The 26,995-nt window shown below is 40.9% G+C and overlaps 2 protein-coding genes across 5 annotated transcripts; both read right to left on the bottom strand.

Moving 5' to 3' along the window:
- Positions 1-1,346: 1,346 nt before the first annotated feature.
- On the bottom strand, positions 1,347-15,757 carry LOC140803012 (protein YIP4b-like). Its single transcript, XM_073158683.1, has 3 exons — positions 15,108-15,757; positions 1,993-2,067; positions 1,347-1,776 (listed from the first exon to the last, which is right to left on the bottom strand). The coding sequence occupies exons 1-3, from the start codon at positions 15,615-15,617 to the stop codon at positions 1,516-1,518; spliced, it is 846 nt and encodes a 281-aa protein (XP_073014784.1). The 5' UTR covers positions 15,618-15,757; the 3' UTR covers positions 1,347-1,515.
- Positions 15,758-16,573: 816 nt separating this feature from the next.
- On the bottom strand, positions 16,574-26,224 carry LOC140803010 (mitochondrial outer membrane protein porin 4-like). Of its 4 annotated transcripts, none has more exons than XM_073158680.1 (7): positions 26,051-26,224; positions 25,643-25,729; positions 23,842-23,909; positions 23,340-23,450; positions 23,084-23,170; positions 17,457-17,665; positions 16,574-17,088 (listed from the first exon to the last, which is right to left on the bottom strand). In XM_073158680.1, exons 2-7 carry the CDS (start codon positions 25,689-25,691, stop codon positions 16,785-16,787), a joined length of 828 nt encoding a protein of 275 aa, XP_073014781.1. In that variant the 5' UTR covers positions 25,692-25,729; positions 26,051-26,224; the 3' UTR covers positions 16,574-16,784. The 4 variants fall into 4 exon arrangements, with proteins under 4 accessions (XP_073014781.1, XP_073014783.1, XP_073014782.1 ...); XM_073158682.1 differs by having other exon boundaries at positions 25,643-25,721; positions 26,051-26,210; XM_073158681.1 differs by lacking the exon at positions 26,051-26,224 and adding an exon at positions 25,821-25,994.
- Positions 26,225-26,995: the final 771 nt, after the last annotated feature.

Raw genomic sequence — 26,995 nt, 5'->3', positions numbered from 1 at the left:
TTTTTAACCCATTATTGTCTTTCTTAATGTTGATCCCGTGGTTGGATATAGTTTTTCATTATAATAAGTTTTATTCATTTTTTTATTATTATAATATAAAAACCCGAGACATTTAGTTATTTAACTTTGGTCAACTTTTTAATTTGAAAAATGACATTCTCTCGTGTATTTCAATACACTTGGAGAAGGTTTTATTTTAAAAAAGGTTGATCGATTCTAAATAACAAAATATCCCAAAACGCTGATGATTCTTTAATTTGAATTTTACATAATTCAACTAAAAACTAGAAATTTTCAAAGGAACAAAATAACGGTCCTAGCACATTTGTAAAAATTAACGATAAAGTCGAAGCTTAGGGATTTGAGATTGTGGTTATCTTTATTTTGGTGTGAATTGAAAAGAGAGGTGATTGTTTAAATTAAATGAAAATTTGAATAAGAAATTGATGAATATTTAATTAAAATTTTAATATATTGTCTTTAAAAAGGATATTTTCAGAATGTTGGTTTCATCATCAAAAGTTAATTACTCGAATTTAAATTTAATTAATGATCATCATGATCATAGTACATTCTTCCTAGTTGTGAAGTCGACTACATGAATATTAATTCTTCAAACTAAGTGATTTTCTCATATATCATCTCTTAACTTTAATTAATGATAAATAAAGAAAATATCCACGTGTGCAACTAAAAGTATTTTCACAGATTATATATAGAGATATGAGAAAAATCGTATGGCGTAAAACAGCTTTGCTCGAAAAAAAATTTGCAAGAGTCTTACTGTTTTGGAAATAATTTTATTTTAAATTCCCATTATATTTAAAGAATTTGGCAAGAAAATAAATTTTTTTATCCGTTTTACCCAAAACGCTTCCACGTGTTTTCGTAATTGTGTCGTACATTATTATTTCCAATAAATTTGTTGAGTGTAATAATTGTCTCTACTTGGTAGAGTGATCGAACCGTGGTGCTTGTGCTGCTGTGCAGTGAAATGAATTTTTTTTAGCATGATACTTCTAAAACAATTTCGAATATATACAACTATCCAATTCATTTTGTATGACCAAACACTTAGCGTGATTTTAGTATTAATATCAATTATAAAATCGAACATTTATCAGTATTAATATCAATTATAAAATCGAACATTTATCGTTTTACCAAAAGTTATAATTTATAATAGCATTGCAACTCGATCTTCTAAACCATATCCCAAACACTATATTCAGTTACTCTATTAAGCAGTTGAAATTATTGTACTCCATCACACTTCTTTGACAAGGATTTTCAGTATTTTTCAAAATTTTTATATAAAAGATGCATACCAAGTAAACATTAAAACCAAAATGCAAGGGTAAAAATTCTATATAACTAGAATAGATTAAACACAATTAATTAATTGATCAGATTCCAAAAAATGGAGGGAAAAAGCTTACATAGCGAATTAATAGTGTCGAATATCAAGTGCAAACTATATAAACTTAATTGAGTTCAAGATTCTCCTTATTTGCATTAATCAATGGCAATTATGAGAAATCCCACAGAAACATACATGAGCAAAACGGGGTAAAGTGCAAGAGCTTTTCTCCTCGGGTTTACAGCAGAACTCATGAATGGATAAGCTGCCCACGAACTCCACGCCAATGTCACCGCAACTACGATAATTTTGACTATTACGTTGTCTTTCAACATGCAAATTAAGGCACCGACGTCGAGAGGAAACAGGCAGTAGCCTAAGAGACTCAGGCTCTGGAAGAAGATGATGTGACCACCCTAAAACATCCACGGAAAATCAGAGTGAAAATAAGGTTTTTTTGGTACAACCGGATGAGCATAGATTATTGTTAAATTTGTTTATATAGAAAGAAAATTTATGAGGGCACGGTGTGTGCAAGTGAGTAATGAATTGGACATAGTCTATGTTGTTCGGAGGAGATATCTCTGGTCTGTCCTTTTTTTTTTCTCCGTGAGAGGGAGAGAAGAAATTACCAGCAGTAATACATTCAGGGTTAGAATGACAGCACCCGCAGCGAGAAGCGCAAATGCAACAGCAAAAACTTCGGACTGGATAGGATACAAATTGGCAAATGAAAAGTTAATTAACCAAGAAGAAAACTTTTGACATGATAAACAATTAACCAATCCATAGTTATTAAAAGCACCCAAGAACACCTAGACTCAATGCCCAGTGAAGCACAATTCTTTTGCCTAAAGGCCTACCAAGGCTCAGTCCTTCAAGGTGCACACCTTGGCCTTGAAGCATATACATCTAGACGTGCCACGAAGGCTCAGGACCTCTTTCACCTCAAATGAAAGGAATTGCACATCATAAGTGAAATCCAATTTAGTCTAATGACTACTTGTTTTATGGAAGTTCCATGGTTCATCAAATTTATATTGGATGTAATAATGCACCTAAACATTAAATATTATTCATTATGCACCCCACTTCATTCTCACTTTGACAAGATACGTGCTTTGAACTTCACCTGTATCCAAAGCTACAGGGCACGGTGTGCCATAGCACACTTTGAGCTTTTATAACTATAAAAACTAGCAATTTTATGGCATATATTATACAAATTATACTTTTCAGAAGAACACAAAAATCCGTCGCAACCTGTCTGGTATTAGAATAGATGTTAGGTCTTTAATAATCTTATGGGTCCTAATGTTCTTATGGGCCCTAATGTATTAGATTTAGCCGTAAGAGTTTCGACGTAGGGGAGAAAGAAATAAAACATGAGGTGGTGATGCCCCAAAGGAACCCGGGCCCCGGGTACAGACCCTGACCCGAGAGGTTCTCAAACTCGGGCAAGATCAGAGCAGAGAGAAAATATCAAAGTGCAATTGATTTCATTAAGCCGGGGTGAAAAACGGGATTCCGGATCTTCAGACGCCCGGCAAGTTGTGCACTCAGTTATCTGAGGAATTCACAATGATCCCAGTGAGTAATTAGCAAATACCCGGGGTAAAAACTTCCCGGTCTGAAAAGTACCTCAGAGGCACCCGGATAGAAAATACCCGGGAAGGAGACACGTTCTCTCCCGGACCACCAGGTCTTCCGGATATCGCGGAGCCCATCCTCCCACACTTCATGACCAAGTCCACTCTCAGTACATGGCCCGCTACTTTGCAACGTGGCCCATGACCCCAAGTCATGGACCACCATCCGAACTTTGCGGGCAAGTTATCTACCAGCCTCATCTATAAATACCCTCCGTTGGTATTTCACAGGGGATCGACTCTTCTCTGAATATTCACAAGCACTCACAAATATTTTTACTTTCTTCCTCAGTTTTCCTTTGCGTGCATCACTGACTTGAGCGTCGGAGTGGATACGCCGGAACAACTTCCGACGCCCCCCACCCCTTTTTACGTTCTGTGATTTCAGGATTAATACTCAGGTCATCCCGGGCGCTGGTTCTCAGGCTATAGGGAACTCAATCCTCCCGGATCACCGGCCATTCATTCTAGAAAATTCAAACACCAGACTTGGCAGATTGCACACCCGGCTATTACCCTATTTGCCCGGTCGACATCATTGGCGACGTCTGTGGGAAACTGTAGCTAAAGACGTGGATATGGTTACCACTCGTAAAACTACGGGGAACCACTCTGGTCCTCAAAATCCGGAAGGAGGTCAAGAAAATTCATTGCCCAGTCACCTCCCAGAGGAGTTGGCTCAGTTGATAGCTGCTGCGGTCCAAAAAGCCCTCGCAGAAAGGGGCCTACCTGAACCCAGCCACTCAAAGGAAAATGAGGCAATGGGAGAGTCTCCTCTCGAAAAAGAGAGAGACAGAGAAGAGAATTCCCAGGCGTTTTCCAAAGCTCCTACCCTTGTTATGGCCCAGGAGCTAGAAGATTTGAAGAAGAAAGTGAAAGAGTTGGAAGCTAAAGCAGGGTCATCTCAGATTTCAACCCCGGCTGCTTCCCAGGGATGCCCTTTCTCCCTGGAGATTGTGAGTGAGCCCCTCCCAGCTCATTTCAAAGCTACCAAAATACGGGAGTATGATGGAAACTCAGACCCTGACGAGCATCTCACCCGGTTTGAGAATATGGTCATGTTACATTGCTACTCTGACCAAATCAAGTGCAAGGTGTTCTCACCACCCTAGTGGACTCTGCCCAGAGGTGGTTCGAAAAGTTGAAACCCCGGAGCATACAATCTTTTGCAGGTTTCAGAGACACTTTCTTGCATCACTTCAGCAGCAGCAAGAGGTATAAGAAGACTGCCTTTAGCTTGTTCGAGGTAAAGCAATCAGGTGATGAATCTCTTCGGGCATACATTCGCCGGTTTAATAAAGCATCCCTGGAGGTGCCGGCTTGTGCTCCTGAAACCAAAACCACGGCGTTCACTCAGGGACTTAAGGAGGGAGATTTTTTCAGGTCCTTGGTGAAGAAGCAGCCTGGGAATTTTGAAGATCTGCTGTCCCGGGCAGAGAAGTATATAAATATGGAGGAAGCACAGCGGCAGAAAAGGGAATCTACCCGCAAAGAAAGGGGCGATCGGGTGGTAAAAACTGATGACCACACCCGAGGAAACAATCTTGGGCGTTTTTCTCGATACACCCCCATGAAGCCACACCGGGGTGAAGGAATCCATATTTGCGACAATGAGAAGAAAGCCAGGTCATACCAGTCGCCCCCAAACCTGCCATATATCACGAAAATATGCTCCTATCACGGAGAATGTGCCCACAGCACGAGCGAATGCCGGAGAATGAAGCGGGCCCCTTCCCAGTCGGGCCCTGGTGCTTCGGAGCAGGTAGCGAAGAAATCCCGGGGACCACCATGGGGGAATAGAGATGCAGGGTATGGGCCGGAGAACAAAGGCCCGGTCAGACAGGAGAGGAATGGTGATGCCGGTCAAGCATCTCAAAGCCGGGAAAATAAGGACGGAGGAGGGTCACCGACCCTCGGGGTGATTAAAATGATCTCGGGAGGATCGACAGATGGAGACTCCAACCGAGCCAGGAAGGCACATTCCCGGCATGAGAGTTTCGGAGTGGAAAATACAGTAAGGGGTGAGGGACCGGTCATCAGTTTCGGCCCTCGGGATCTTCAAGGAGTCAGTCTCCCACACAACGATGCCCTAGTCATCCAAGCGAAGGTGGCGAATTATGACATTCGCCGGGTCTTCGTCGATTCGGGGAGCTCAGTGAACGTTATTTTCCAGGAGGCCCTGGATCAGATGAACCTGGAAGACTACCGTTTGCAGCCAGTAGAAACAGCGTTATTCGGATTTGCTGGCCACACTGTTTATCCCCGGGGGGAAATCACCTTGCCCCTCACCATAGGAGCTGAAGAACTCCGAAAGACGGTGATGACGGTTTTCACGGTGGTAAGTGCCCCCACATCTTATAATATCATCTTGGGCAGGCCTGCTATGAATGCCTTGCGGGCCGTGGCCTCGGCTTACCACCAGAAGCTAAAATTCCCAGTGGGGAATAGAATCGGAGAAGTAAAGGGGGACCAGCCGTCCTCCCGCAAGTGCTATGCGGAAACCGTCAAAGTTGAAAATAAAAGAGCCCGACGAAGTGGAGAGAGTAGAAGACCAGGGAAGGAGGAGGTGCACTCTATCCAACAGGTATACATGGTGGAGGGAGAGGAGCAGGAGGAAGTAAGCATCTTACCCGGGCAGCCCCTGAAAACAACAAGGATAGCCCGGGATCTTGAGCCAGTGACCCGGGCTCAATTGCTACAGTGCCTAGCAAAGAATGCGGATATCTTTGCATGGTCCTCATCAGAGTTGACAGGGATCTCCCCTCACGTGGCAGAGCACAGGTTAAATATCATCCCGGGCTCCCGGGCAATAAAGCAGAAGAAGAGGCACTTTGGTCCCGAAAAAGACAAAGTAATTGCTGAACAGGTGGGAGAATTATTGAAAGCCGGGCAGATCAGAGAGGTCCAGTTCCCCACCTGGCTATCCAACGTGGTCTTGGTTCCAAAATCAGCCGGCAAGTGGCGAATGTGCGTTGATTTCAGGGACTTGAATAAAGCGTGCCCAAAAGACTGCTACCCACTGCCCCGGATTGATCAATTGGTGGACTCAACATCGGGATATGAGCTGTTGTGTTTCATGGATGCATACCAGGGATACCATCAGATTCCCCTGGCCCGGGAAGATCAAGAAAAGGTTAGTTTCATTACCTCAGGAGGAACCTTCTGCTATGTGGTCATGCCCTTCGGGTTGAAGAATGCTGGGGCCACATACCAGAGGTTGATGGACCGGATATTCATCAAGCAGGCCGGAAGGAATGTTGAAGTTTACGTGGACGATATCTTGGTGAAATCCCGGGCACAACTTGACTTCATCCCAGACCTCGAAGAAACCTTCTCTACTCTTCGGGAGTATGGGGTGAAGTTAAACCCCGCCAAATGCACATTTGGGGTAAAGAGCGGCAAGTTCCTCGGGTTCATGGTAACTGAGAGAGGAATTGAAGTCAATCCGGAGAAAGTCAGGTCTATCACTGAAATGACGTCCCCAAAGTCAATCAAGGATGTGCAGAGACTCACGGGAAGAATCACCGCCCTGTCACGTTTCATTTCCCGATCTGCACACCGGAGTTACCCTTTCTTTCAAGCTCTAAGGAGGGCCCAAAAATTTGGTTGGGATGAAAAATGTGAAAGGGCTTTCGAAGAATTGAAGATCCACCTAGCCAGGCTCCCTATCCTGGAGAAGCCTGGACCCGGAGAGAAGCTCTGGGTATACCTTTCTGCCACCGAATATGCTGTCAGCTCTATACTAGTCCGAGAAGAAGGTACCGATCAAAGGCCGGTCTATTATGTGAGTCACGCGCTCAAAGGGCCCGGGTGATACCATTCCCCTGCTTCCCTTCAACCTATTATTAAGAGCCCGGGTGATACCATTCCCCGGCTTCCCTTCAACTCATTATTAAGGGCCCGGGTGATACCATGCCCCGGCTTCCCTTCAATCCGTTATTAAGGGCCCGGGTGATACCATTCCCCGGCTTCCCTTCAACTCATTATTAAGGGCCCGGGTGATACCAGGCCCCGGCTTCCCTTCAATCCGTTATGGAGTGCCCGGGTGACACCATTCCCCGGCTTCCCTTCAACCTATTATTAAGGGCCCGGGTGATACCATTCCCCGGCTTCCCTTCAACTCATTATTAAGGGCCCGGGTGATACCAGGCCCCGGCTTCCCTTCAATCCGTTATTAAGGGCCCGGGTGATACCATTCCCCGGCTTCCCTTCAACCCATTATTAAGGGCCCGGGTGATACCATTCCCCGGCTTCCCTTCAACCTATTATTAAGGGCCCGGGTGATACCATTCCCCGGCTTCCCTTCAACTCATTATTAAGGGCCCGGGTGATACCAGGCCCCGGCTTCCCTTCAATCCGTTATTAAGGGCCCGGGTGATACCATTCCCCGGCTTCACTTCAACTCATTATTAAGGGCCCGGGTGATACCAGGCCCCGGCTTCCCTTCAATCCGTTATGGAGTGCCCGGGTGATACCAGGCCCCGGCTTCCCTTCAATCCGTTATTAAAGGCCCGGGTGATACCATTCCCCGGCTTCCCTTCAACCCATTTTTAAGGGCCCGGGTGATACCATTCCCCGGCTTCCCTTCAACCTATTATTAAGGGCCCGGGTGATACTATTCCCCGGCTTCCCTTCAACTCATTATTAAGGGCCCGGGTGATACCAGGCCCCGGCTTCCCTTCAATCCGTTATTAAGGGCCCGGGTGATACCATTCCCCGGCTTCCCTTCAACTCATTATTAAGGGCCCGGGTGATACCAGGCCCCGGCTTCCCTTCAATCCGTTATGGAGTGCCCGGGTGATACCATTCCCCGGCTTCCCTTCAACCTATTATTAAGGGCCCGGGTGATACCATTCCCCGGCTTCCCTTCAACTCATTATTAAGGGCCCGGGTGATACCAGGCCCCGGCTTCCCTTCAATCCGTTATTAAGGGCCCGGGTGATACCATTCCCCGGCTTCCCTTCAGCTCATTATTAAGGGCCCGGGTGATACCAGGCCCCGACTTCCCTTCAATCCGTTATGGAGTGCCCGGGTGATACCATGCCTTGTTTTCTCTTCGATTTATTATTACGTTGGGGTCAAAAGCCTCGGATTGCTTATCTTTCGGGGCTTAATATTATTAAGTATTATCATTCAGAGGTTATCCGAGCCCGATTATTGACCGCTACTCGGCAGATTTTTAGTATTTACAGGCTAAGGCATGGACACAGGGATGAACGGAAAAAGTTTTTTACATCAAGAAAACTATTACAACTACGACGAAAAGAAGAGGGGTGGAAATACAACAGATCTAGGCGGCAGACTCCGACTCTGAGTCCTCCTCCACCTCGGACTCTTCTTCGTCTGGGATCTCAGCACCACCATCCGGCAGGGAGTTGGCGGCTCGGGCCAAGTTTAGCAGGCCTTTCTTTTCTGGAGGTAAAAGGCCGGCTTCTTTCACCTGCTCCTTGCATTTGTTGAAACCCACCTTGAAATAAGGAAAGGCTTTGTCGGCTACTAGCTGCTGGAATTCTGCAGTTACAAGGAAAGTAGCCCGCCACTCCTCCTCTAGGGTGGCCCGAGTTGCCAGGTCCACCTCCCGTTCCACAAGAGTAGCCGCCAACTTATCCGCTTTCTCGGTGGCCAACCGGGAATCATCCAGAGCGGCCCGAGCGTCTAAATCTAGCTTCTCTGCTCGGGCCTCCATCTTTTCCAAGTGGGCCTTCAGGGAGCCAATCTCTGCCCGGGCTTCCTCAAGCTGGCCCTGCAAGCAAGTTATGGTGGTCCCCTGACCGTGGGCCTCCTCCGCATGGAGGTCCCGGAGCTGAGCTAGGCGGGCCAGGGCCTCGGCATGAAGGGCTTGGGCGGAGGCGGCCCTGGCCTCGGTGCTCTTTTGCCAGGCACCAAACTTCTCAAAGGCAGCTCTAGCCATCTGCCCGCTCTGCGAGTAGACAGAAAATACGTAAGGAAGAAGGTATACCGCTGCAACAAAGAAATAGGAGTAGAGTAAAGAAAGTACTTACAGCCAGCAGGAGATTGAAGCTCTCCAGCATGAGATCCCCTGCCTTCGAAGCCAGAAGGATGGTCTCCTCGGCAGGAGTTGCCACCCGCTTCAACATATCGAAGCCCAGCGACGAGCTTCCGGCCGAAAAGATGGTCTCGGGCATGGTAGGAGGAGGGGACGTAGTTGTGGTAGGGATCAGAGAAGACCCAGTGGGAGAAACTGGTGGGACGAGCCCTGAACTCTGAGCCACTCGGGTAACCACCCGGGGTTCCACACGAACAGGCTCTTTTGAAGCCTTACTTTTTCTGGAGGTCTGAAGGAGTTGGTCCGGGACCTCATCCTCCTCCTCAATTGTAATAACCCCAAGCTCTTTAGGCCCGGTGGCCTCAACAATAGCAGGGGTCTCTCGTTTAGCGGGCACCTGGACGGCCCGCTCTTCCTCAGCCTGGTCCCCAGGAGCCTCACGGGATGTAGCCTCCCGATGTTCCCGGGCCCTTCGCTCAGCAGCAGCCGCCTTACGAGCAGCCTTTCTAGATGCCTTTTCCTCAGCTATCTTCCGGACAAAGGCCTCTTTCATCTCGGAGTCTGCAGAAAATAAAATAGCCCATCAGAAACAGATAAAGCGGAAAAGCAAATAAAGGAAGAACAAAAAGAGCAAGCAGAAGAAACCTACCAGGGCGAGAGGTATCGAACTCCTCGATGATACGATCGGTAGATTCCTCCACCCCGGGGCTCAGCCCATAGGCTACCAATAACTTTTCACTGAGGAGGGCAGAGGAGTTATACACCTTACCCCCTATCACCTCCTCGCCTAGGGTGTAAGAGTCAAGTGTGCGGTAATTTTCGGGAAGACCCGGCTGAGCAGGAAGGGCGGAAATAAACCCAACCGGGCAGGGAGGGAGGTCGGCGGGACGGATGTAAAAAAACCGACGTTTCCAGTCCTTAACGGAGGAGGGAATATCTCCGAAAAGTTTATGGTGAGACCGGGTCTTGAAAGAAAAGGCGTAATCGCCAATGTAGCAGATAAAGAAAAAATTAAAGAGGGAGGGCTCAAAGGGGATATCGGGGTGCATGGAGATGAGAGTGAAAAAACAGGTAATCATCCTAATGGCATTAGGATGAAACTGGTTGAGAGGAATGCCGAGAAGGGAGGATATCCCAATAAAAAAGGGATGAAGAGGAAACCTGAGACCATTGATCACCTGGTCTCGAAAGAAGGTAAGATATCCCTCTGGTGGCTTATCAGCCCGGTCGCCAGGGCCCGGGATGACAATAGTGTGGGTAGTAGGGATTGAGCCGAGGAGACGTATCTCCTCGGCAGATTTGGCTCGGAGGGAGCTCGTCATGGTGGAAAACCATGGCAAGGGGCCAGGAGCAATATCCCGAGGGGGAGAGGTGACTACCCGGGATGAGGGTGTTAAAAAGGTTGCCTTCTTTTCCTTTTTCTTCTGGGAGCTTGAAGGCCCAGCCCCATGGGGGATTTTAAGCTTTTTGAGGGGAGGGGGAGAAGGAGTTGGATTCCGAGGGCGATAGGCGGAAACAGGGGAAGCGGAAAGTGGACTATCACGCAGGGCGTCTGACTCGAAGTCCGGGGAGCCCCGGCGATTCTGGTCCGATGTGGAAGAAGTATTAGAAGAAGACATGACAAAAAAATGAACTTACAAGGATTTTGTGAAGAAAAACGATGGTCTGAACGCCGAAGGTGCAGCGGAGTTTTTGCAGAATTTCGAGACGCGGGAGCTTTAGTTTGCTGAAAAGTTGAGAGGGGTGGAGGAGAAGGCATATATATAGGAGTGGGGAAATGATCTGAGCCGTATATCTAACCATCATCCGAGGGTCCACGTTGGTTCAGAAGAAGGCACCCGGATCATAGGTCTCCACCGTTGATCTGGATAGGTATGGACGGGCGGGATACACCTCGTAAGTCGTACCAGGCATGTGAAAGGACATGTAATCATGAAGGTGTCAGACTTATCAGATCCTCGGAAGACGGAACGTTACCAGCCGTTGGGAGAAGAGAGGGGGCACGCGTCGTCATAGCATCATGCGCATTATTCAAAAAAGATGGCCGACGTGTTATTTTAAGCTCGGGAGTTTTTAAGGCCCCGGCAAGTTATTTTAAGCCCGGGAGGTTTTAGGCCCCGGCACGTTATCTTAAGCCCGGGAGGTTTTAGGCCCCCGCACATTATCTTAAGCCCGGGAGGTTTAAGGCCCCGGTACGTCATTTTAAGCCCGGGAGATTTGAGGCCCCGGCGTATTATATTAAGCCCGGGATACTTAGGACCCGGGCGTGTTATCTTAAAGTTTTGGGAGGTTTTAGACCCCGGTCTTTTATCCTAAGCCAGTAAATTCAAGAAAAGTGAAAAGCAAAATACGCGAAATAAAGTATTATTAATGGAACCGGCGCCGTATTACAGCTGCCATCCTAGAGTCTACACGAGCTTGCCACGCAAACATCCAGTGATGCAGTTCAGGGAGTGGGAGATTGGCAAGGGACTCGGTCGCAGCAAGCTTGTTCAGCTGATTCCTTTCCTTCCGCAGCATCGCCTGCAGCAGAACCTGATCAGTGGCTAGCTCCGCCACGCGCGCCACATGAAATTCCCGCTTGTATCTCCTCGCCAGTGCCCTCTGCGGCCGGGTGAAGGCCAGGCCCTCCCGGTGGGAGCACACAAGATCGTGAATCTTACGCCGAGTGGACATGACTTTCAAATGAATAAACTCCTCGATAGTCCTCTTCAGCGAGTTTAGGCGAGCACGCGTTGAGGGGGGCAAAGGGCCATAGGGGCTGCTGCAGACAGTGGATTCGTTCGAACTCGGCATATTGAAATGTTGTTTTCACCTCACCTGCATCTGCTTATTTATAGGCAAATGGTACTGAGTACGGGGGAAGCTGAAGAGTTCCCGACCATACCAAACGACTGCGCATTTATGCAGCGAAAAAGTTAAGCGCCGCCGTTGGTTTAAGAATACGTGTCAGGAAGCGCCTCGTAAGTTGTTACGATCAGTGGAAGGGATGTGAACAAATATCAATGTCGCAGTGTCATCATTGCCTCGGAAAATGAAACGTCTCTCGATAAGATTTCAAGGTTAAAAATCAGAGGGGTGTGGTGGTGACACCATGCCAGGGGTCGGGAAGTCTTAGGTTACCGGTATTTCGTGAAGCCCGGGGGACACGAGGCCCAGGCGTGTCATTTGCGGCCCGGAAAACATGAGGCCCCGGCGTTTGTGTTAATGTCTCGGGAGGTATTAGGTGTGGGAATTCTAGTGAGTCAGTTCATCAGATAATGGTATACAATTTGTGATATACATATCAATTGATGGATTCATAAATGGTCATATCCGAGCAGTAACAGAGAAGGGAACTGAAATAAAATTTTTATACATTGGCCCGTACTACATCGTCATATTTCTCTTCTATTACAATTATTCGTATCTTCAACCAAGCCGACAGCGGGGGAGTGGAGCCTTGCATGAAGCTAGGAGAACCGAGAATGTTCTTCAGGAGCTTCAATTCCTTCCGAAGCATTAGTTGATATACACGGCCATCAGTGAAGATGTCCACCCACTCAGCTATGTGTAGTTGTTGGCGCACTTTCCTTAGTTTGGATACCAGGGCCGGGGTGACGGCTCTCCCAGAATCGTAGAGGAGTTTCAGTTCTTGAAGCTCTTCCCAATATCCGAGAACTTCGTTAAGCACTTCGTCTTCTATGAGGGATTTTTGGACTTCCAGGTTGGGCTCCCTAAGGGCTTCAATCATCCCTGGAGTTCTGGAGTTGCTGGCACCGGCCATATCTGTTGAAGTAATCGGCAAGGGATAGTGGAAGGGTGGGAGGACACCATATATATATACAGGGAGGAGGAGTGTATCACGATCGTCAATTCCCGAATATATCAACGGTTGAGATGAGTATTGGAAGTTGCACCGAGCAGGCGAAAAGACAAGCGTAAATATCGAGATATCATAACAGTCTTCGAAACGCGAAACATTGCGGATAAGTTTGAATTTTAGGGCTTACGACAGCATCAGCAATGATATCCACATTTGTAGGATTCTAGAAGACTCCGCTATCACCAGGAGAACTGCTAATCGGGACAGCGAGACAGACTCTAGCCCGACTTTTTTAGGAGGGAGTGGTGATGCCCCAAAGGAACCCGGGCCCCGGGTACAGACCCTGACCCGAGAGGTTCTCGAACTCGGGCAAGATCAGAGCAGAGAGAAAATATCAAAGTGCAATTGCTTTCATTAAGCCGGGGTGAAAAACGGGATTCCGGATCTTCAGACGCCCGGCAAGTTGTGCACTCAGTTATCTGAGGAATTCACAATGATCCCAGTGAGTAATTAGCCAATACCCGGGGTAAAAACTTCCCGGTCTGAAAAGTACCTCAGAGGCACCCGGATAGAAAATACCCGGGAAGGAGACACGTTCTCTCCCAGACCACCAGGTCTTCCGGATATCGCGGAGCCCATCCTCCCACACTTCATGACCAAGTCCACTCTCAGTACATGGCCCGCTACTTTGCAACGTGGCCCATGACCCCAAGTCATGGACCACCATCCGAACTTTGCGGGCAAGTTATCTACCAGCCTCATCTATAAATACCCTCCGTTGGTATTTCACAGGGGATCGACTCTTCTCTTAATATTCACAAGCACTCACAAATATTTTTACTTTCTTCCTCAGTTTTCCTTTGCGTGCATCACTGACTTGAGCGTCGGAGTGGATACGCCGGAACAACTTCCGGCGCCCCCCCCCCCCCTTTTACGTTCTGTGATTTCAGGATTAATACTCAGGTCATCCCGGGCGCTGGTTCTCAGGCTATAGGGAACTCAATCCTCCCGGATCACCGGCCATTCATTCTAGAAAATTCAAACACCAGACTTGGCAGATTGCACACCCGGCTATTACCCGATTTGCCCGGTCGACATCATGAGGCAAGAGAGGGGTTCCAGGCATTCTGTTATTTTTTATCATGAATTGTAACTAGCAGTGCTAGGGAGAGTACAGAGGCTACCTCTGGTTTTTTTTTTCCTTTGTTTATTTCATCAAATCAATACAATCGCATTATATTTTTGTTCTTTTGTTCTTGAGTTTTGTTAAGCTCAGGTGAATTCTACCAATATATTATTCAATCACAGCTTTCCAAACTAATTTTATTTCCTTCTCATAATCTGGTCACAGAAAAATCGTAGCAGAATATTTAGTGGATATAAGTTTAGGGTTCAATATAAAGCAACCAAATTCGGCAACCCAAGGAAAATTGGAACCCAAAAGCTAAATGGATCAGAGGAACTGAAACACATAATCTACACAAAAAGTGAATTCTAAACAACAGAAGTTTCCATATCGTTTTGTTAGCATTATGTTACCAATTTTGCAGTAGGGGAAACTCAATTAAATGTAAGAAAATGAGGAGAAACTATGGTCGCAAGGAAATTATAGTTCAAGATGCAGGTAATGTAGTATATGGTTTTCTTCTTCTGCATCATACTCTTCAACTCAAACATGTTATCAATGGCGGAGCCAGAATCACGTGTGTGTGTGTGTGTGTGTGTGTGGCGGGGAGGTGGGTGTAATGCCTGTAAGATGCAAACAAATTTATCAAACTGGGGTTCACCGGTACACATAGACCCAAAATAAATGTCTGTAAGATGCAATCCTTTCCAATCTATTAAATAAATTTCTAGTACTTCTCAGATAACCACTGCTACAGAAATGAATATATGAACTCTCAACAACACTCTAAAGGAATTGAAACCAGCACTTTCCACTTCATTCCAGGCTAAACGTGCCCATTGCAAATTATGAGCCTGTCTTTAGCATTTGAATTGCTCATCAGACGTGCATGACCACGTTAAAATTAGACATAAATGTTTAGCACAAAACACAGTGAGTGCATCTCACTCTAAGAAAATGGGTACAAAATAAAAATCACATGGAACTGAAAAAAGAACGGTAATTATGATCTTGAATCAGACTTGCAATTAAAATCTACATTCACGCTCTCTTGCATGCATAGACAGCGAGCACAAGAAGAAATTCAAGCAACCTAATCAGTTTAACCCGAATAGTAATAATGATAAAATGTAAAGCCGCAAGACAGATAGCCGCCACACCTTCTTAACGGAAGCAGACCAGGATAAAGTAAGGCCGAGGAATACGATGAAGAAAAATGGTCCCCACAAATCCCAGTCTCTCAAGGCCTTACCCGGATCCTCCCTATATGGATTTGGGAAAACAACCAGCTTTAAATTGCTCCCTATCCTCGAGAAATCCCGCTTCACCGTATCCCATACGGGCTCTGTCAGAGTATTTGGCGGCGACCCAAATCCAGATGCGGATATATTGGTGGTGGCAGAGGGTAAAGGTGGAGAGGAAATCGGAGGCCTGGGAGGAGCTGCGGCGGATGGGATGGGGGTGGGCTTGGGGATGGTGGGAGGAGGAAGATTTGAAGGTATGAAGGAGGGAGGAGGCGGGGGAGTGGAAGAGACGGGGATGGAGGCGCGTGGAGGGGACGGAGGGCGGGCGGGGAGGACGGAGGTGGGGTAGTAGTTGATGAGGTTCTCGATTTCGTCGATGTCCGATTGCGAGCTGGAGTTGAGCGGGATTGTGTCACTGTGAGACATTCTCGGTCTGGAAATGAAGCACTAATGTGTAAGAGCGACCGCGGCGGCGCCGGTTGTGGTGGCGCGGTGGGGGTAGGGGATGATGGAGATCGGAGAGCCAACTAGAGCAAACTGATTTGTTGTGGTAAAATAATTTAATTTTAGGTTATTTTTCGTTTTTCCTTTTTCTTCAAAATTAAGTAACGGTGACATTGACCTTTGCAATAGTTGAAGTTTTTGTCAATATAATAATATTCTTCTTTTATATGTATCATATAAAAAATTGAAATTTGAAATAAATTTAAAATTTCTGATTTTAAATAATTTTTTACATAAATTGTATTATTCATGGAAAAAAAAGCTTTAAAAAGAAAGATATGTATTTTTGGGATTATAGAAATTAATCTAAAATATGATTTTATTTTGGCAAAAACTTGTGTGAGACGGTCTCACGGATCGTATTAGTGAGACAGATCTCTTTTTTTAGTCACCCATGAAAAAGTATTACTTTTTATGCTAAGAATATTACTTTTTATTGTGAATATGAGTATGGTTGACCCGTCTCACAGATTATGATCCGTGAGACGGTCTCACATAAAACTCACTCTTTTATCTTTATCATGCCTCAATTAATATGGTAGTGTTTGTAAATTCTTATAAATGATTATAAAATTTTTCTAGTATAGATACATATAGATTAACCCACTGTTTTTCAAGAAAAAATTTATTTCAGTTTTTCTTTGGATTGGAAAAGCAAATTTAGTTTATTAATAAAAATGTATATCTATCTAAATTTTGTTTTGTAGTTTAGATTTTACCTCAAATATAAAATGGCTAACATTTTATTGTATTATAGTTAATACAATAAAAAAAACAATGCGAGAATATAATGATCCAAACATACAAATTAGTCGCACAAAATATTTTCCAAAAAACTCATGCTGCGTAAGCACAAAACAGCTAAAAAAAGGCCAACAAAATCCCATGGTAAAAATTATTATTGGCATGGAAAATCATGTTACAACAATCATCCAATTTTTTGCAACATTTATGCGATATCACCACAGTAATTTAATAAGGTCAAGTAACCCAATATATGAAAATTTTAACCCACTTGAGGCAGGTAAAAAATGAATCAAAATTCAAGTGTATAATGAAATTTCAAATCCAGCTGAATTAACAGTATATTCAGGGCTTGAGAGCAATAGCAAGGCCAAGTTTTGGGGCATTGCTAGCTTTTGTGTCGTACTCGGCTGAAAAGGTCACGAGTGATTTAGGCCTCCACTCTCGTTGGCTCAAAATAGCAACTTTTCCATTGTCAGAGAATCTGGTCTTCACCAATGTGAGAGGATTGATCTGGTGCACACTTCCGATGCTGAAACTGTTCTCAAAGCTGGATAATCTGCGAGTCATTTCAGCTGCTATCTCTGTTCCGTTCACAGGATTTACTGAATGAAGATATGAAGCCTTAATGGTTTGTCCCTTATCGGTCCTGTCCAAGTGAAGATTGAATTCCAGCACAAGTATTGTACAAATTTTGTCTATTAGGAATGAGGGTCATTTAAGGTACCCAAAAGACTAGAGGTTTCGGTTATTAATGGTCAAATAAATTACTCATGCAATTGATTCCACGTTAATATAAATTTACACAGAAAAATACTTTCCTTTTAACTTGCCTCTGCTTGATAAATGTGCCTCCAAATTTGAAGTTTGAAGTAGCAGTGCACATTTTACTTCGGTTATTATTAATGGTCAAATAATGTGTTGGGTTCTATGATGGGTGGGTGAGAATATATAGCGTATATTATATATAACAGATTAACTGGAGTGAAGTAAGAGAATCATGAAGCTGTTACATACAGTACAAGGGCCGCAGAAAAATCAGGCTTGTCGAAGCTTATTCCAGCATTGCACTTGGTAAAAGAAGAAGATGTAGTATCAAAACTAATTTCACCACCAATCGCAATATCTTTGGAGCCAACTGCTGCAGCAACCTCCAGAAGAGGAGTTGGGTTCAGACCAATACTGGAATTGATGGCTGCACGACGATGAAAGTAATGCACATCAAGCTGAAAATGTGAAAATGTCAGTTGAGGTTAACTGTTCCAGAACTTGGTTATTTTTCAGAACTACACACACAATAATTTTTATAATCCCGAACTCATGCATAGCTATAGTGCATGAGTTACAGGAACAATAAAACGTAAGCGAAACCAAAAAGGAGAGACAGAGCAGGAAGCATAACAAAGCCCGGTCAATCAGGAAAGGAATAGCTGCCCTACCGCAAGACCAATAGAGCTTTCCAGAAGTGTAGTAGAAGTTGTTAGCAAAATAGGTAGCCCCGACAGTGATGTCAACCATTTAAGATAATCCAATGCAACAACTTTCAACATAGACAATATTCACTAAGACAAACCAACTCTATAATGGCTAGTTTGCTTTTGTCATATTCCGACTATTAGTTTTTTTGTGCACGAACATACAGAGTGAAAACAGCACTGAAACGATCTTACCAAAGCATATTACTTAAATACAGAACACACATAAAAAAACTTATATAAAGCTTCGGAACCAATCAGTGGAACTACTGACGCCAATCAATTACATATTAGAGTAATTATGGGAGATAAATTAGATGAATATATGAATAACAACATACAATATGCATTTATGGCCAATCGGGTCGTGTGAACTTTGATGTAAAGCCAGAGTATAGTGATATGAAGGTGTAAAATTAAATTGTGGTGATCTACGATGTGTAGAGACAAGACAGTGTAATACCCATGTGCAGTGTACTCGAAACTGTATAAATCTTTTGTAGTAACAATCGATGAAATTTCATCTGCTATTTATCATTACTGTTTCACTCAGCAGGTCAGGACATTTTAGATACGTTTTAATTGCAATTCCAATAGAGACATGTTTTTAACCTTACCATCTCGCTATTGTTTTACAAATAGATTTCCCTATACTGTTTTTTTACCACTTTTTTGCTCTAATGACGTGTTTCAAATAATCACAAACAAATTAACCTCAGTTATGGAATCCTATCATCGAGGCATTCGAGTGCCAGTGGACAGAAATGTTAAAGATTAGTTGTACAGTGGGTTATTTGACTAAGTCCTAGTATTTTAAATTAGCAAATCTAACTAGGTTATTTTCTAGATTGCCGGCAATTAGTTAGTGGGTCAACATGGTGTACTGGATAGTAAACGTGAGGTAGTGGAAGTTATATTCATCGTAGTTTAAGTCTATTTATTTGTAATTTCTCAGTTATAGAAAGTATGATTTGGTCTTCCTCTCTTGGCTTTATTTACTCCTTTTATACTTTGCTATGTATTGAATTTTGAATTGTTCTACAGTGGCACCTGAGCCAAGTTAGCAGAGTAAGGCAGAGAATCACAAAGTAACAGCTTTGTTTATTTGTTTATTTTTTTGCTGACTCCGAAAGATTTGAGCAACTTGCGATCCCACGCTTTGATAGTCTATGATCATTGGAGCAATTAATGGAGAATTTCTTACTGTAGGTAGTCTCTGCAGGGATATTCGATCCAGCAGCTGGTGCAATTTTATCATATGCACAAAAAACAGCACTAGAAGGGCAGCATCTAAAAGATCTCAAGGCGAAAAATTTCCTGTTCCAGTCCTTTGATCGATCAATCTTGGAAACAATTCTTAGCAAAGAAACTTCCAAGCAAATATGGATTTCGATGAAAAAAGTTTCAGGGATCAACCAGGACAACGAGGCAGCAGCTTCAGGCACTTCGATCCAAGTTCATAACACTTTGGATGAAGTTGAGAGAATCAGTTTCTGATTTCTTCTCAAGAATAATGGCAATTATTAACAAAATGCGCATTCAGGGTGAGAAGACGGATGATGTGATTGTTATTGAGAAAATTCTCCGATCAATGAGGCCAAAGTTTAATTATGTTGTTTGCACTATTGAGGAATCTAGAGACCTTGATGAACTATCAATTGATTAGTTGCAAGGGTCTTTGTTGGTTCATGAACAGAAAATGTCGCGGGAAGACAGAAGCTTTGACAAACAACAATGCTTGGATAGCTAATAAGAATGGTTTCATAGAAACAATTTTCAAATGTTTGTTATGTTCCTAACTTGAAAAGTAATCTGTCAAGTGCTGGTCAATTGCAAGAGAAGGGTTGTATAATAACAATTTTCTTGTGAAATATATGATGCCTCAAGAGGTGCTATTGTTGTTACTCAAACGGGTTCGAACAGGCTGTTTCCATTAGAAATTGAAAGTGTCCAATATTGTTTAATTACTGAAGTAGATGACACCTCATGGCTTTGGCATTTTCGTTAGGGTCATTTGAGTTTTAACGGCTTGAAGACACTATCAGAAAAACACGGTAACCGGTCTTCCTCAAATTGTCCCTCCAAACAATGTGTGTGAAAAATGTATAACTGGGAAGCAACACCGGGAGCATTTTCCACAAGCAAAATCATGGAGGACAAAGAAAGTCTTGGAGTTGGAATATTCCGACATCAGTGGACCGATTAATCCGCCTTCTAATGGAGGTAAAAGGTATCTCATTACTTTCATTGACGACTACTCTCGCAAGACTTGGGTTTATTTTCTGCTGGAGAAATTCGATGCGTCTGATATGTTTAAAAGCTTCGGGGCATGTATTGAAAATGATGCAGAAAGAATAATTAAAACTCTTTGCATTGATCGTGGTGGAGACTATTGTTCAAAAAATTTTGAAAAGTTCTGTTGTGATCAAGGCATAAGAAGAGAACTCACAGCTGCCTATACCCCGCAACAAAATGGTGTATCGGAAAGGAAAAACCGAACCATCCTCAATATGTTGAGAAGCTTGTTGGCAAGAGGAAAAATTCCAAAGAACTTTTTGCCGGAGGAAGTGAATTGGAGTGTTCATGTGTTGAATAGAAGTCCTACTTTTTCTATTCAAAATATGACCCCGGAGGAGGCTTGGAGTGGATGAAAACCAGTTGTGGATCATTTCAAAATTTTTGGTTGTATCGCACATGCCCATGTCTCGAACGAGGAGAGGAAGAAACTTGACGATAGGTTAAAAATGTGCTTCTTGGGGTCACTCACAAAGAAAATTGTGACAAGCACAGATGTTATTTTCGATGAGTGAAGCACCTGGAATTGGAAGGACAACAGCCTTCTCACATTGTTTTGGACAGAGCCATTGAAGAAGGCGAAGAAAGACTAACAGATTTTACAACAAAATTCTAGAGAATCCACGCCTGAAACTTGAAAGACCACAAGATCATGTGGCACCCTATGTAGCACATATATTCATAAAAAATATTTTCTAAAGTATCGGGCACAAATACAGATACACGGATACGGAAAAATCCGTGTCGTTGACTTTTTTAAAGTTTGACAAGTCGGATACGTCTTGAACACGGCTAAGATACGCCATGGACACAACGAGGATACGTTTCGGTAAAATTTTTTATTTTTTTTGACTTTTTCTTTTTAAATCACTGCTCTGAAGTTGTACATTATGTATATTTATATAAATATGTATATATATTTTAAATTAAGATATATAATAATAATAATAATAGCAATTTACGGATAGTCAATACAACAAAATTCATGACGACGTTCTTTCCAAGAGTTGGAAAATGTAATGTTATATAAAAAATTTATATTTTATATAATATGATAGAGAATAATGAGAAATAAATATATAAAAGTAACACAAAAGTCAAAATCATACCCGAAATTAAATTAAATGATATAACCAACAGACACTTAAATGTAGTATATTTTCAAGGGAGATTAAATCCAATTTTGAATTTTAAAAAAATTGAAAAGACTTCACATTAATTACGTATTTATTTCTTATTCGTTTTCAAATATTTAATATGGTAAATAAATACATTAATACTAATTGTTATTTTTTTATAGAATTTCTAAGATGGGAACTTTCTAAATATGACAAAAACTCTGTTTTTATAAAAATATATAGATTGCAAGAACATTTGATGGAAAATATGTGCCAAAACTTAGGGAAAATGGAATATAAAATTTATGGAAAATGGCTACGAGTCTAAATGCACCAAGGAAATTGAATTTCTATCATGCCAATTTTTTAATGTCATCAAATGCATCGTCTAAAGCAACACTAAATTATAAATAAATGAAAAATATAATACAATGGGTCAATTTGACTCTTATTTAATTACATAAATTCATCTTCAATGAATTGATTTGACATATTTCCTATGAATTTAGGAAAAACTCAAAACACGCGAGAATAAGAGTAGTGGTTTTTTTTGTTTTTTATTTATTTATAGAAAAGTAACATTTTGTTGCAACATAATTATAAGAAAACTTGAAAACAATGATAAGCACAAATTGAATAGTATTTGATAATTAATTCTTAAGAAATCTAAAAACAATGATGCGGAACAAATGGATGGATGTTTGACAATAAAAATACATTTTTCACTGAAAATAGTAAAAGAGAATAGATATATTTAATTTGTTCTATCTATAATAGTGTGAACAAAAGGAAAAAAAATTCATCAGAGAAATAACATTTGTCGAAACATAGTTCTTAGGAGTTAGGAATCTAAAAAATAATGAAACAGAAATAATGAATAGATGTTTGATAATAATAAAAAAATATTTTTCACTAAAAATATTAAAAGAGGATATATATTTAATCTACTTTGCTTATAAAAGAGTGAACAGAAAGACAAAAATTTTCACTGTAAATTTTCTACTTTGTCTTTAAATTGTGTTGTTTAGGGGTGCCACAAATTAGGTAAAAATGGGAATAGAAAATTTATGGATAATGAAAAATGGCTACCTGTCTATAAATGCACCAAGAAAATTGAATGTATAATTGAATATTATGCTCAATTGTTGAAAGTCATCAAATGCACTGTATAAAACAAAATTAAATTAAAATAAATGAAAAATATAACTTGTAAAAATTATTTAACAAAATATTTTTTCATTCAAAAGGAACAAAATATATTAACTTGTACAAAATGAGAGAAATTAATCATAAATTGTTCTTGTATAATTTTAGAAAACATTTGTTTTATTTTAATTTTATTCGTATATTTTAATTTTATTCGCAATTAATAAATAACCATAAGAGTCATTATTTAATGTATATAAAGTTGTACAATCATATTTTTTTTCGAAACCGACAATCATATGTTTTTAATATGAATGATATCAACAATTAATAATTATGTGCTGAGAAAGGTTGAGAAATATAACTTTGGACTTTGGTGATTGAGTTTGTTCGACATCTACTGCCTGTATTATCTTATTTAACTATGTATTTGATTCCATATATTAATTTTTTTATTTTATTATATAATTGGTATTTACATACTTCATGCTAGTATATATATATATATATATCTGTGTGTGTGTGTGTGTGTGCAAGATACTAACGAACTTCATAACTGAACAGATAAGCTTAATTTTTAGACAACATGGTTAAACAACAAAGCTAGTACCTTTCCGGACTTGTTGTCGGGCACATTGAAGCTAATTGCCGCTTTTGTCCCATGTAACACATCATCTACAGTCACCTTAATAAAAACCTGAAAACCATAGTAATATTCCTTATAAGAATAGAAAATATAATGATATGATAACCAGCCAAGAGTGGAAGAGAATTTCTCTAAATAAGTTCTTAAGTACTCTCCTTAAATGAACCTATACAAATACTAAAACTCTGAGTCAATCTGAATCTCGTGAACTTTTTCTTACATTCGAGTAAGTATCGACTTTCACATCAACAGTAGCCCTTCCACTTCTGTACTGTGTACTTATATCACCAATAAAATTTTGATCCTTCTTTATACCAGTAGCTGTAATTCCCTGTCAAAATATAACTCACTTGTTAAGAAACTCACAAAGTTAATTGTTTCACACACGAAATGTGAAGAAATTTCAGAATGTTGTGTACATTTCGACGAGCACCGAAGTCATTCAATATGTCAAATTAGTGTATATTGACACTGTTTTAAACACCAACTTTAGGAGAGGAAACATTATGCAACTGATTTAAAATCAATAATTTCCCCCTTGGAGTCCAACTCCGGTGAACCCAGCTCAACGAAGAACAGGACGACTTGAATGTTCCTTTTTTAAATAAGGTTCATAATAACATAGAATACAGAACTTGAACATGAGATCTAGTGAAATAATAGGTAATTTGACAACCAATTTAGATTTAAATACAAAATTGAATTTAAAAAGACAATACAACCATTCCAGTAGAACTTGGGATTGACAAGATGAACTTCTGATCATAATTGTAATCTTTGGTTAAAAGATCTGCATATAAAAAATTTTCAAATCAATAAATTAGATCAAAAAGGTTTTCTGGCAGATTGAAAACAGTACTCTTCAAATACTATACGTTCAGTAAATCTTGCTAGACTATAAATTTGAGCAGGAAAAAATAAAAGAAAAGATTACAACAAAAAATAAACCCAAGATGATAAAGCAATGTTCAAACAAGATATTAGCCATTTGTAACCAGGCTCTCTATCCAACACATCAGAGGTCATAAAAACATTTTGAGAAACTTTAATTTTTCAATAGCTACTTCCCTGCAGCTTTATGTAATGAAAAATAAGATTGCAAAGTTAATCAACATTGACAAACTTTTCTCCACAGAAATAGTCTCCCAGTATTTTTTTTAATAAAAAATTGCCAAAATCAAGCACGTCACAAGAAAAACTATGAAGACCGCAGATTCTTTGAAATATCCTTGCATGAATGATGCGTACCAAGTTTCTAGCTGAAAGCTACTATCAACTTCCACAGAGGCATAGACCATAGATAGTTAAACACAAATTGGTATGCCGTTTAGCGTAATATTTATGATCCAAAGTATCATTATGTGAAACCATATATTGTCTCACAGCATCATTTTTATATTACATAACAAAATATTTACTACATCGAACAAATTGAATTGATACTATTGACAATCTAGAGGGAACAAAATCAGAATTACGTAAGCTAAGGAGTATAATATAGTCATAAAAGACCCTAATTCCAAGTGTTTCGCAGGAAATAGTGCATAAGCTGCTTTGGAAAATAATTAAATCCGAAGATATTTTTTCTCAAAAAAGAATACATAACAGATACTTGAGGAAAAGGGAACCCACAAGAGCCGTCTTATTGGCATGTGACCAAAAAAACATGTTAGTTTCTTTCATGGCCCAACAAGAGTAAAAATATGAAGTTAGCAACGGAAATGAATCGTGCATAGTACTCATCAGCACAAATTTGAAGTTTCACTTTTAATCTTAACAGGAAAAACTCAATACATTCTGTCAAAATAAATTGATACCGTGATTCAAAAATCATTCCTACTGATAACCAAACCACCATTTTCATAGCATATCTATTTTCATCTTCAGGCTAAGATTAAAATTATAGAATCCATGAAATCAAAGTTGACCATTACCAATAGCTTCATAAAGACATAACATTCCTTTGAAATACGAAATCAGGACTCTTGTTAACGTGGTAATATCAATAGTTAATAAAAACTCACAAGATGTGTACTTACGCCTGGGCCCTGGGCATAAAGCACACATCTCGGTGTGCCTTAAAAGCCAAAGGAGCTATTAAGGAGAGCCCCAAATGAAAGGATTGTGTACTTCAAATGGAATCCAATACTACAGTCATTTATATTTTTCAGTGCTATAAAGGATGTTCATAAAATTACTCAATAGCTTGTAAATGATAAAATATATGTAATCTAACACAATTTTCATCTTAAATCAAAATTTAAAAATAGTATTGTTTAGTGTGCGTCACTCACGGAAGGCGCACATCGGACTTAATAACTATGGTAATACCGTCATATCAAAAACTAACACAAAGGACCAAGCAAATAGTATGTATATTAAGCTGAATATATCATATCGTACATATAAAACTTGATAGACCTTGAAACATACTCGGGCAACAATCCAAGATCTCATAGCTCACGCAACCCATTTATATAAGGAATCTAAAATTCACACACATAAATAAATTTAACAATGCACCTCTAGCACGCCTGCCAATTTCTGAAAATGGAGCGGGGCTTCCCGCCATCCTTTTTCGAACAAAAAGTTCAGGTTAAACCTGCAAAACTATTAGCAAACAGCTAGGAGTTAAATTCCATAACCAGAGACACGCAGCTTCCCAAAACGAAAATAAAAACTAGAAAAAGGGGATTCATACAATAAATAATCGGTAATGCAAGTACCACATCGAAGTCAACCACATAACCAAAGGATAAACATTACGTTGATTTTACCTTGAGATAGAAAACAGAATCCACAAACCACAAGTAACTAACATAAGATTGATATTAGAAATAAAAAAACATTGAAAATCGATTAAAAGACGGTTTACATAAGAAATGTTACGCAGAAAAATATCCAACCGCAGATGTAGAAAAGAGAACGTACGGATGAAATAAAGAATCGCCGCCAAGCAACGACCACCGAGACAAGGCCGTGTGAATGAAAAGATGGAGGTTTGGTGGAAGAGACGGAAAGACGAGGGTTTAGACTGTAAGCTCACTGGACTAGAAACGGGCAGACTGATATTATTACCTGTCAGTGATGGTGAATGAAACAAATATGAGAGTCTATTGGGTGGTCACGGATACTGTGTTACTCGCGGGTGAACCCTTGCTTAATGTTGGGCCTTCTTTATATTCTATACCGTGGGCTGTATGTATGTATGACTGGACTTAGACCTCGCCACAAATTCATGGCTAATCGCATGATAATAAACTAACATAAATTTGACTGAAATTTTAAAGCTAAAATTAGATATATTTTAGCTAGACTATGGTTAGAAATTTGAATTTATTTAATAAATGAATTGGCAAAATAAAATAAATAATTCAAATTCACCCCAATCATTAAATCGATATTACGAAAAGATTAGACCAATATAAAAAATATGTAAAAAAATGTGTGAAGATTAATAAGTATCATTAAAATTTTTGGTCAAAATGAATTAAAGAGAGATCCTCCCACTCATACCTTTTTTCCGAGTGACAAAAACTTGTGTGAGACGGTCTCACAGGTCGTATTTTATGAGACAGATATCTTATTTGGGTCATCAATGAAAATTATTACTTTTTATGTTAAAAATATTACTTTTTATTGTAAATATCGGTAGGGTTGACTCGTCTCATAGATGAAGAATCTTTTCAGGTTTGGAGAAATGTTGGTTACAATTGGATCGTTCAAGTTTCAACATATCATTCCAAATTTGATACATTGGTGTAATCTATGTACTTTATAAAATAACTAAAGGGTTTATCAACACCCACAAAACAAATAAATATTGAATTAGAGGTGTGTTATTTATTCATTCATTATTATCGTTTATTTTTTCTT

Source organism: Primulina eburnea, chromosome 10, assembly GCF_022965805.1.
Source record: "Primulina eburnea isolate SZY01 chromosome 10, ASM2296580v1, whole genome shotgun sequence".
In the NCBI taxonomy this organism is placed as follows: Eukaryota; Viridiplantae; Streptophyta; class Magnoliopsida; order Lamiales; family Gesneriaceae; genus Primulina; species Primulina eburnea.
Note: the sequence above shows the minus strand (reverse complement) of the source record. Positions and strands in the feature narration are given on the sequence as shown.

Excerpts from the sequence above, each read along its gene's own strand:
- LOC140803010 (XM_073158679.1), bottom strand. The coding sequence starts at position 25,865 with ATGTGGTTGACTTCGATGTGGTACTTGCATTACCGATTATTTATT. Across the intron at positions 23,171-23,339 it reads AAGTCGATACTTACTCGAAT|GTTTTTATTAAGGTGACTGT; the intron begins GTAAGAAAAAGT and ends TATGGTTTTCAG. Across the intron at positions 17,666-23,083 it reads CCGACAACAAGTCCGGAAAG|CTTGATGTGCATTACTTTCA; the intron begins GTACTAGCTTTG and ends TCACATTTTCAG.
- LOC140803012 (XM_073158683.1), bottom strand. The coding sequence starts at position 15,617 with ATGTCTCACAGTGACACAATCCCGCTCAACTCCAGCTCGCAATCGGAC. Across the intron at positions 2,068-15,107 it reads GGTCTGCTTCCGTTAAGAAG|TCCGAAGTTTTTGCTGTTGC; the intron begins GTGTGGCGGCTA and ends TATCCTATCCAG. Across the intron at positions 1,777-1,992 it reads CCCTGAATGTATTACTGCTG|GGTGGTCACATCATCTTCTT; the intron begins GTAATTTCTTCT and ends TGGATGTTTTAG.